Source organism: Martes martes (genome assembly GCF_963455335.1).
Source record: "Martes martes genome assembly, chromosome: 10".
Classification (NCBI taxonomy): Eukaryota; Metazoa; Chordata; class Mammalia; order Carnivora; family Mustelidae; genus Martes; species Martes martes.
Genome location: NC_137898.1, coordinates 95,220,749 through 95,232,300, shown reverse-complemented (window position 1 = coordinate 95,232,300; position 11,552 = coordinate 95,220,749). Strand labels below are relative to the sequence as shown.

Genomic DNA, 11,552 nt, shown 5'->3' with positions numbered 1-11,552 from the left:
AATACACAGCTTGATGAACTTTCACCTCTACCTAAGGCAAGAAATAGGACATTACTAGCACCCAAGAAGGTTCCCCTAGGCTAATAAAAGGTTTCACTTAATACCCACAATAATCGTTACAGGAAAGAAGGTATTATTATCCCCATTTATCTGCAAAGAAATGAAAACTCAGGTTCAGAAATTTCCTGATTTCACAGTCGGTCAGTCAAACCTTGACTTTGTGTTTGACCCCCGAGCTCCTTCCACCCTCCACCAGTTTCTCCCAATAAAACAGGAGCAAAACACAAGGGGGGAGGAAGGGCATTTGAAGGTGTGTTTGAATCTCCTCGCCCCTGAGGTCTGGAGGAGTGCACGCCGGGCAAGTGGTTGGACTCGCTGAGACTAGGGCCTTTTTCAACTCTATGCTTGGTGCCTAATTTTATACTATCATTAAGATGAAAATGCAGGGAGCTCAGGGCGTGTCCCCTAGATCTGTCCCAGCCAGGTCTTGCCCTCCCCAACTCTGCATTATGGATGGAGTGAATCATCTGGTAAATAATTCACTTGTCATCAGGCCAGCAAGGGTAACAGGAGAGCGGGGAAAGGGGTGGCAGAAGGCTGAGGTTGGCAACCCGAGCCAGACCCCCAGTCCTTCGGGGGCCAGGCTTTTGCTCTGGAGAGAGAGCACCCGAGTGTCAGGCAGGAGCCCCAGGTGGACAGCCACCCAGGGAGATGAGGCCATGGAGAGGTCGGAGGGCTCTGCACAGACCGTTCAGCCTCCTGCTGCTGACACCTCTTTGCCTTCTGCATGTAGGGGCCTCAGGTGAGTGATGCTCCGGTCACCCCATACGGTGGACCATTCCGCACTCACATCCTGCCATTTCTCCCGCTGCCTTCTTTGGGATCTCCCTTTAACGCTTGCACAGCCATTCAATGAAGTCCATCAGCTTTCTTTATCCGCTAGGGCTTAGCCAGCATGCCCTGAGCCACTGCTCTGTGCCGGGGCGGGGGGTGGGGGGGTGGGGGTGGGGGTGGGAGGCAGGGCCTTGGGAGTTACCCTCCCAAGTCTGGGGTCATCCTGTCGGTGACTGTCGGGTAGTAAGCATGGTGCGACATAGTCACATCTGGGCTTCCCAACGTTCCCTCCAAAGTGGAAGGTCTTCAGGTTGCCGAGAGTACTTGGGAGACCAACAGTCTAGCGGAAAGATGCTGGCAGCTTGGGCCAGAGCAGTGTCCACAGAGCTGGGAAGAAGCAGCTTCTGGGCTAAGGGTTCTACTTCTTGATCAATGGAGTGGCAGAACTTTGCCCTTGCCCTCCACCTCCATGCCTGTCGCCCCTTCTCTCTCCGGAGGAGCTGGGAGCAGTGGGGGAGAGCCTGAGATGGGCAGCCAGGCTCCACTCCCAGCTCGACCACCTACCGTGTGGTTCGAGATGAAGTGACTTCATGCTTAGAGTCTCTGGGGGATGTGATTACCGTGACAGTTAAGGTCAACAAGTAATGCATGTGCAGGACTTCGCACAAACGCATTCAACAAACGGAAGCTAGTGTGAATCATTCCCGTGCCTTGTCATCTGAGGTACTTACCATCATCTGTGTGTGCTGAAACTCAGCATGTTAGAGCTACCGGGGCACGGGAGACAGGAGAACACGGGACTCAGGCACATGCTGGGTCCTGAGCAGAAAAGAACTGCATAGACTGAAAGCTCCCCGAGAGCAGGGGTGGGGTGGCTCATTTGTCCTTGTAACCCTGGTGCCTGGTATGGGGACAGGCACCCCATAATTAGCGGCTAACAACTGCATGCTGGCTGGGCTGCCAGCAGGTGGCTGTCATCTTCCCCTTGCTGCAGTGGGTCTGGACTCCCCCTGGAATCTTTATGCAGAGACACCCCCCCCCCCCGACCCCGAGCCTGAATTGCTGGCCATGCAGATCTCCCAGTCTTGGGCTGATCATCAGATCGACTTCTGGATGTTTGCTGAAAATACAGATTCCTGGGCCCTGACGCCCTGAGGATGCTGACTCTGTGGTCTGGGATGAGGCCCTGGAGAATATATTTTTATCAAGCTTCTGGAATGGTCTGATGGCACGTGGGGATGGGAGCCTCGGCTCCAGTCTGTTCCCTGATCTTGGTCAAGGATCCCCAGGCCCCCGGCTCCCACAGCACAGCTGGAGCAGAAACTCCAGAGCTCGCTCAAACCCACTCCAGGAAGGACAACGAGGGCCCAACGAGGGGAAGCAGGAGAGCCCAGGCCAGCCCAGACGTCCTGCATTGCTGCTCTGTCCCTAGGGCCGCCCCACCCGACCCACCGAGCCCCTGACGAAGAGGCCACGTCCATCCAAGGAGTGCGGGGTGGCTCCGTGGAGCTGGCCTGTGGCTCCGGACTGGCCCCTCTCGTGGTCTTCTGGAGCTTCACTCCCCTGGGCTCGCTGACGCCCCGGCCTGTGGCTGTCACCAATGGAGCGGAGTCCAAGGTGGAGGCCGGGGCCTCGGCTCTGGGGGCCGTTAGTCTACGGAACAGCAGCCTGGTGCTGCGGGAGCTGCGGGAGGGGGCCCGAGGCCACTTCCTGTGCCAGGCCCTGCACGCGGCCGGGGGCCAGCTGCACACCACCTACTCCTACCTCGCGCTGGCCGTGCTGGGTGAGGGGCCGAGCTGGGACGGGTCTGACCTGAGTGGCCTTGTGTGCTGCTTTGCCTCTACTTGCATGTGCCTCCCATTGCCTTGGGCTGGGCCCGGGTGCCACAGGACATTGCCCCCGGGGAGTGAGAAAACCTGGGCTTGCAAGGAAGGGAGGGCCAGGGCCCTGTGGACAGGCCAAACCCCCAGCCAGGCTTGGGTCCAAGATAACAAATGCAGGGCCTCTCCTTCCTCTGGCCAGTGCCCGTATCAAAGCCTCGGGTGAGGCTGAGTGACCTGTCCCCCGTGGAGGGGACCTCCGTGGTGGCCACATGTGCAGTCCGGGAGGGCACAGAGCCTGTGAAGTTTGCCTGGCAACATCGGGCACCTCAAGGCCGGGAGGTGGAGCTGGTGGAAGAGATGGAACGGTGGCTTCGGCTAGACCCGGTCAACAGGACACACCTGGGCTGGTACATATGCAGTGCCCACAACGCCGTCAGCCGGCTGAGCAGTGATGGCACCTTCCTTGATGTCATCTGTGAGTCACATGGGGGTGCGTGGTCAGGGCTGGCACCTCCCCTCCCCTCTGCACCCTGCTTCCTGACACGCCTTAGGGCCCCCCAGCAGCACCTAGCCTGCCGAGCAGCTCCAGTAGCGGGAGCCTCAGGGCACTGTGGGCCCCCCCACTCCCCGTATCAGACATGGATCTACTACAGGAGTTCTAGCCTTTTCTAGGTCATGAGCCTCCCTTCCCAGGAAAATGCACATACATTCAGCGTCACAATTTTACTCGTAATTATGGTAAAAGGGGTGGTCTGAGGAGCCAGCCTTTGGGTTAAGCCTGAAGGCCTCGCAGGGACCAACTGGACCCTGGGGAAACCAGAAGGAGGGACACAGTGGACAGAGAGGGCAGCAAGTTGGTCCCAAGTCAACAGTTGAGAGCCTCAAGGTAGAAATCAGAAGTCTGTCTTTAAAGCACAGGAAGAGGGGCGCCTGGGGGGCTCAGTCAGTTGGGCGTCTGCTTTCAGCTCAGGTCATGATCCCAGGGTCCAAGGATCGAGCCCCATGTCAGGCTCCCTGCTCAGTGGGGAGTCTGCTTCTCCCTCTGCCCCTTCCCCTTCTCCTGCTCTATCTCTCAAATAAATAAATAAATAAAAATTAAAGAAAATAAAACATATGAAGAGCAACAAAGGATTACTTTTCAGAACTTACAAGGAGCTCCAAAACAAGCAATGAGGGAGAACCTAATACAAAAGTGAAGAACCTAATACAAACAATACAATACAACCTAATACAGAAGTGAACAAATGACCAGAGTAGTTCTTTCAGTAAAGAGAACCAATAAAACTAATGAAATTTTGCAATTAAAAAAAGTAATTTAAAAATGGAATTAGAAGTTTGTGTGAAAGGAAGAAGACTAGGACGGTCTAGAGCCGCACTGTCCAACATGGCTGCCATTCCTGGAGCTCGAGCCCTGCAGATTTGCCTGAACCAAACAGGTGTGCTCAGCCTACCAAAGGCACACTGGATTTTGAAGACTGAGTCTAAAAAAACAAACAAACAAACAAACAAACAAACAAAAACCAAAAAAAAAAATCACCAAAAAATAGCTCATCAATAATTTTTATAAATGATTATACATTGAAATAATATTCTGGATGTATTGGGTTAAATACAAAATATTATTAAAATTATTAAAATCCACTGGTGCTGTTTTGCTTGGTTGGGTTTAGCCATTTTTCCTTTTTTAAGATTTGGAAATTTAAAATTGGAAAATTTAAAAAGATCTGTGGATCTGTGGGACAATGCTGATCTAGAGGATTTAAAAAGCCAGGACTCATGCTGTCCTGTCTTGTGGGTGGTGGTTTGTGGGATTGCAAACTCAGGATCACGGAGGAGACAGGCGAGCAGTTCTTGGGAAAGACAGAGAAGAATGGCAGGCAGAGGATACAGTTCTTTCTGGGAGTCAGAAAGACAGGAAAGAAGGGAAGGCAGTGACCCAAAGAAGTGAGAAGGGCTGGCCCTGGGATCATGGTTGGTTCATCGTCACACCCTGTGTTCTGCCCTCTCCAGTCTAGAGGGGCCAAGCATCCCGGTCCCAGGAAGCCCCTCGATCCTGGGTGAACCGGGAAGGTTGGTGCCCTATCTTTCTCCTGCCTAGCCAGCTCTTGCCGTCCCCCTCCCTCAGTCCCTCTGGGAAGACTCCCACAGCCTAGGGAGCTTGTCTCCACGGACCCTGAGCACCTACATTTGACTGGACTTATGGCCCCCAGACCCTGATTTCCTTGGGGCCCTCACCCACTGGTTGACAGGGTAGGCACATAACACAGGCTCGTTGGATGGTCAGTGCAACCAAGATTATACAAGTGAGTGAAGGAATGAAGCCCGGAGAGATGAGACAAGTCTTCCTTGCCCTCCAGATGGTCCAGACAATCCTGTGATCTCCGTGGAGCCACTGGGCTTCAGCGAGGAGGGTTTCTGGGCCAAGGAGAGGGAAGAGGTGACCTTGAGCTGCCTAGCCGGATCCAACCCCCCAAGTCACTATGTGTGGCTCCGTGACCACACTCAGGTCCACACCGGGCCTGCCTACACCATCGCCAGTGCCACACGCGCCCACACAGGCCTGTACACCTGCCTGGCCCGCAACAGCCGCCTGGACACGCGCACCCAGGCCACCGCCAGGCTCACCATCTACCGTGAGTGTGTGGGCGGGGGCCGCCGTAGCCTCGTGCCCTGTGGGAAGCAGCACGGACATTGTCGGGGATGGGGGTGGGGGAGCGACGGGGTTGCTGAGCAGGGGGAGAGGCTGTGAAATCTGTGGGAAGGGGCAGGGAGAGGGGAAACCCCTGACCATATTCAGACCTTGTTCCCCAAGTGATTCTTCCCTTGGCTTTGGGGACTGAACTGAGGCACAGAGAAGGGTAGAGAAATGACCATGAGGCAAAGTACATAGCAGCAAAAAGGAGAAACTGGGCAATGGGGAACCTACCCAGCTGGGCGCTTCCAAGGGCCTCCGGGATTGCTCAGGGGCACCGAACTCTTGCTCACCCCCTCAGCCCCTGCCCCCTGATCTGAGAGTCTTTGCTCTCCAGCCGCTCAGAGGAATCCATCTTTCCCCGCCCACCCAATTCTCCCTACTTCTCTTACCTTCGCCTTGTGGCTGCCAGGCCCCCAGCTGGGCCTGGGGACCACAGTGTCCCAGCAGCAAAGTCTATCCAGCCCCATCCTCACCCACTTCTCCACCCAGATCCCCCTGAGGGGCAGCCCTCCTGTGCTGCGCTCGCCACCCTCGGGGCTGTGACTTTGGTCTGCACCTGGCCTGGGGGGCTTCCAGCTGCCCAGCTGCAATGGGAAGGGCCCCAGGGAGCCGGCCCTACCGCCCTCAACAACGTCACGTGGAGTCAGCCCGCCGCCCAGCTCCCCAACGGCAGCGTTTTCATCTGTGCTGGCCAGCACCCAGCCCTGGCGCTGCCCGCCCTCTGCAGGATCACGCTGTGTGAGTGGACTCAGGACACAGCAGGGCGCTGATGTTCCAGGTGTGGGCAGGGGCCAGGGAAGAGCTCTCGAGGAACCCTGGGATCTGGGGCGGGGCTCCAGATCGCAGACTCTAAGACTTGCCGTGAACAAGGAGGTGGGCAGCACTCAGCTCAGACCTCCCTCCCGACTGCTCTCCCCCCAACCAGGTCTCCACCACTCTGCCCTGTCCTCTGCAGTTTGGGTTTGGAGCCCTGTGGCACCCTCCTGTCTCTCAGCCTCCAGGGACAGCAGACTGTCATTGACCTTAGACTACTACCGCCCTCTTGCATGTTGCTCTTGAAATGTGCCTTTAGCTTTCTCTCTGCCTTGAAAACTTCTACCCACCACCCAAGATGAAGTTCAGATACCATCCTGTCTTTAAAGTCCTTCTGCCTGAAGCCCCAGAGAGTTTGTCATTGTACCTGTACTCGAGCATTCATCAAAGTATATTGTAATTGCTTGGTGTCTGTTCCCATGATTGCTCTGGCACATGGTCAGCCCTCCGTAACTGTGAATGAATGAATGAGCGAGTGAGTAAGGCAGTAAGTGAAGGAAGGAGGGGCACCTGGGTGGCTCAGTTAAGCATCTGACTCTTGGTATCAGCTCAGGTCATGATGGCAGGGTCATGGGATCTGAGCCCTGCATCGGGCTCTGCGCTCAGCGGGGAGTCTGCTTGAGAGTCTCTCCCTCTCCCTCTGCCCCTCCTGCTTGTGCGCTCTCTCTCTTTTTCTGAAACAAGTAAATAAATAAAATCTAAAGGAAGGAAAGAAAGAGGGAGGAAGGAAGGGAGAGAGGGAGGGAAGGCGGGAGGAAAGAAGGGAAGAAGGAAGAGGTAGGGCTACAAAGCCCTTTGTCCTCCTGTACAGCCCTGCTGAGCCATTATTCCCTGTCCAGGGGATCCCCTCCAGAGCCCCACTTGCTGGACCACAGCCACAGTCGGAGACCAGTTCATCATGCTGAGCTGTGAGTGGCCTGGAGGCCAGCCCCCTGCCCTGCTGAGCTGGCTGGATGGGCAGCAGCAGCCCCTGGATGGCAGCAGCCCCTCGCTGGCTGTCCACCTCCTGCAGGCCCAGGAAGACCTGGCTGGCCGAGAGTTCACCTGCCGGGGCACTCACCCACTCAGGGTCCCTGACCCCCATTGCCGGCTCCAGCTGGGTGAGTCGAGGCTGGTTCTGGCTGAGGTGCGAGAGCAGCCCCTTTGGAATCAGGAGGAGGGGACCTGGGGGCTGTCTGTGCTGGAATGCAAAGTGAGTTGGGGCCAATTCATCTCTCAGGGACTCAAGTATTTTTGATCCATAAAATCAGGGCGTTTTGTCTTGGTCTGTGTTGTCCAATAAAAATACAATGTGAGCCATATATAGAATTTTAAATTTTCTAGTAGCCACATGTGAAAAAGCAAAAAGAAACAAGAGAAACATTTTATTGAACTTAATATATCCAATATATGATTATCTCAATGTATGGTAATTTTAAAAATTATGAATGAGGTATCCTAGTCTACTGTCCTCAGAATCTGGTGTGATTAGTTACAGCACATGTAGGTGTGGGCCAGCCACATTGCGAGGGTTCAACAGTCACATGCGGCTGGGCTATGGCTGTTGGACAGCTCCCGTCTGGCTGGCCAGGGACTCTGTCTCCCTCATTTGCATTAATTTGCATGAGAGATGCCTGATTATATTCCTGCCTTGCATCCATGTTTCAGGCACCAGAGGTCTCTGCTTCTCTCACTGCCTCTATGGGTTCTGGGTCTGCTTTCTTTCTGCCTTCATCTGGCCCCCGCCAGTCCTATTTATTGTCAAATCAAGAAAAAAAAAAAAAAGAGTTAAGTATTAAAGTGAAAAATGTGGGAAAAGCACACAGAGGAGCAGGCACATATAACAGTTCTCACAAAATAATTCATATCTTGGTCTCTGGGCGCTCTCAGGAGACCCTCCCCTGGGAATATTTCCCTCCCTTATTACTCGGTCTCCGGGCTGGAAATTCCATCCCAGGACATTCACGGACACCCGAAACGCTGGGTGTTTAGGACTCAGTACATCAAAACTAAGCACCTGCTCTGGGCCCAGCCCTGTGCCTGGGGCAAGGAACTGGTGGGCCACTAGGGAGAAGGGGGCCCCACTGGCAGATGCTGGGAGGGAGGCGGTTAATACAGAGGTGAGTAAGGCAGGGGCCCGCCTGTAGGAGCTGAGACTGGAGTGGGGTAGCTGAGGGGCATGGAGGCACACTGTTACTGTCAGGAAAGCTTGGAGCAGATGGTGGTAGGATGCTGGCATAGAATCGGAGCCTGGAAGAGGCGGCAGACTAGCCTGAGACAAGCTTCACCCTCAACTCCGCTGGCCCTGTCTCCTGGCTCTCTTCCCCTCCTCATCCCCTCCAGGGCTGCCCAGCCTTCCCACTAGCCCGGGTGGGGCAGACCCTCCCAGCCTGACTCTCTCTGTCCCCGCAGAAGCCCCGCAACTGGCAGTGGCTCAGTCCCAGGTGTCTGTGCTGGAAGGCGGAGAGGCCTGGCTGGGCTGCGCCCTCCTGGGGGGCACGCCGCCAGCCCGGCTCCTGTGGCTGGGGCCCCAGCGACGGCAGTTGGAAGGCGGCACCTCCGGATTCACGCTGCACCCCGAGGGTGCCCAGCTCCACCTTCGCATCCGGGATGCCGACCCCGCGCGCCACAGGGGCGCCTACTGGTGCGTGGCGCGCAACGCTCTGGGCAGCAGCAGTCGGAGCGTCCTGCTGGAGGTCCGGAGTGAGTCAGGTGTAGCGGGCGCTTGTGTGTGGCGAGGGGCAGGTGACTCCTAGGGGGGAAGGCACAGGAATCCTCCTCTGCTCCCAAATTTGGACACGTGCGCTCCGCGGGCACCGACAGGCCCTCCCCAGCCGCGGACCCAGATAGGCTCGTGTGAATGCGACTGCGACGCGCTGCGACGCGCTCCTGAATGCAGGCCAGCGGTTCCCCTTGGTGTCGCAATCACCTTTCGCTCAGTTTGTAGATGAGGAAACCAGGGTGACACAGATCAGAAGGGCACGCTCCAATGTGGTGCCACGCTACTGGCTGTCTCTCCACAATAAGAGAACAAAGCTGGGGGCCCGGGTGCATGCACGCCGTGTGGTTGTAGGGGTTCAGGTGTCTTCGTGTGTCCCGCCCCCGCCCCCTCCCTCAGGATACCCAGCTCCTCCCAACGTCACCATCCGCCGCCTGACCTACGGGAGGCACCGGAGAGAGGTGCAGCTGCGCTGGGCCGTCGAGGGCCCCGGGAACCTGACGGGCTTCCTGGTGCAGCGGAGGGCCAGCGCCCCAAGCCCAGGAGCCGGGGCCTGGGAGACGGCGGCCAGGAACATCGAGCCTGAGAGCAGGGGCCGGAAACTGGGCGGCTTGGACCCAGGTGTCCGCTATGCCTTCCGCGTCCTGGCTCTGAATCACCACACGGCTGGACACCCCTCGGAGGTGAAGACACCAGGTGCTGAGGCCACGGCCACAGAGGCACTCACCCTTTCTCCCCAAGATCGAACCCCAAACCCAGATCCCTCTTCTTCCTCACAGGGCATCCCCTACTCCATTCCATTCCTTCCCACCCAATGCCTCCATCCCCCTCTCCTTCCTCTTCTCCAGCTTCCCCTCAGGTCACGTCTGCTGCTGTCTTTCCCATCTCTCCCTGGGAGGCCCTGGAGGCCCCGGGCCTGGGGATAGGAGTCACAGTTCAGTTTGAATCAGAAGAAATGCTGATGGGGTGGGGTGTGGGGTGCTGGTGATTCAGTAAGAGGAGGGGCCCAACTCTGTGCCTCAGTCTCACCTCCCAGGGTACAGGCGGGCTCTCAGCTTCCTGCCCCTCTCTCTCCATTCTGGGAACTCCATGTTTCGTGGCGTCCTTCCTTCACCCCCAAGCTGCCAAGAAAATTGGCCTCTGCCTTCTACGGCAGAAATGGGAGACTTGGCTGGGGACGCAAAAGCTCAAGAGCACGAGGCATGCAGAGAGCACCTCTTTCCTTGGGAACGACTTGACCTCTGGATTCTGGGGGTCCAGTCTTGCTTTTGATTGTCCACCACGGGGCATTGCCTGCTTGCTGCCCTCGTAGCCTTTGTTGTCAAGTTCAGCAGTGGCTCTGAAGCCATGTAACCAGCGCTTTCGACTCTTAGCGGACCCCCCTTTCAGCGCCTATCCAGCAGTGCTAGGTGCAGCGGGCACAGGAGTGGTGGTGGCAACGGTGGCCTCCTTGCTGGTGTTCCAGTATGCTGCCCGGCACCCGGAGACTTTCCCCTGTGAGTGTGACGCTCAAGGGCAAGGCTGCTTGACTCCAGGGGGGCCAGGTCTAGACCTATCCAAGGAGAGATGTAGACCCCTCCCCTCCCTGCCCTGGGCAAGGTATCTCAGGTTTTCCTTAACTGTGTCCTCTCCCCAATGCTAGCTGTCCATCCAGGCTCCAACTGCCAACCTTAGGCATCTGGGGCCACCCCCTCTGGGTTCTGGGGTCTCTAGGACCAGAGTCTATCTGGAAAGGGAGGGTTTTTTCGCAGAACCTATGCTGGGTTGCTCAAGTTATGCACTTTCTTTCCTTCCTACAGGCCTTGGTCAGTTGCTGGTTCCCATGTGAGTGTAGAACCCCAGTCATTCTGGGGGTTGGGATTGTCCTCTAACTGGAAGGGAAGGCCGTGGAAGTGTAGTGGTCACTAACCTCACTCTCCCACTCTGCTCTCAGGGAGCAAAGCCACCAATACGGGGATTCAAGGGAAGGCCTGGAGGCACAGGCTGGTAAGCATGATTTCATTCCAAAGATGATTACTTATACGTAAGGACGGCAGTCCTGAGTTTCATGCACAATGCTCAGTCTCTGGTCCTGAGAACAATCAGGAACACCTCCACAGCGTCTGTCTCCTTTGCTTGTGCCTGTAGGCATCGAACCGCCACCCACCAACCCAGGTTCGGACCCTGCACAAGAACTCACGGATGCCCCAGTTAATGTCACCATCACTGTGACTGCAACACCATGAGGTCCCAAGATGGGCCCCAAATACGCAGAGAGGAGACAGGTGGGAGTTGGAAAGATCCCTCTGTCACACTTGGTTTTAAGACCAAGATGGCTAAGACATGGCTCCCCCTTCCCACCTTCGTACCCAGCCTTCACAGTAAGGACAAGGCTCAGCGCAGCACCTCTCAGTGACCTGGTGACAAGAGACAGCCTGGCCCAGCTTGTGGAAGGGAGAGTGGAAGGATGAGGAAGACACACAACTGGAGAAAAGATGACCGGGTGTCCAAGGCCGTGTGAGAAGGGTGGCTCTGGGCACGGTGCCTGGTGCGTTATGAGCAAGCTAGCCACTTCCGCACAAAGCCTGTGAACTGAGCAGTTGCTAAATAAATCCTACCAGACGCTATCACCAGGGGAGGGCTATTTCCCCCTGCAGTTCCCACAGGGAAAGGCTGACCCCAGCGCCAGCTGGGTCCCGGGTTCTCCTAC

At 56.4% G+C, this 11,552-nt stretch overlaps 1 protein-coding gene across 1 annotated transcript; it reads left to right on the top strand.

Moving 5' to 3' along the window:
* Positions 1–711: 711 nt before the first annotated feature.
* On the top strand, positions 712–11,088 carry VSIG10L2 (V-set and immunoglobulin domain containing 10 like 2; the record flags this gene model as incomplete). The annotated part of the gene is made up of 12 exons (XM_080816376.1): positions 712–802; positions 2,267–2,617; positions 2,857–3,132; positions 5,015–5,290; positions 5,842–6,090; positions 7,005–7,265; positions 8,557–8,847; positions 9,263–9,559; positions 10,237–10,359; positions 10,663–10,687; positions 10,797–10,849; positions 10,991–11,088. The coding sequence occupies 12 exons, from the start codon at positions 712–714 to the stop codon at positions 11,086–11,088; spliced, it is 2,391 nt and encodes a 796-aa protein (XP_080672502.1).
* Between the last annotated feature and the right edge of the window lie 464 nt (positions 11,089–11,552).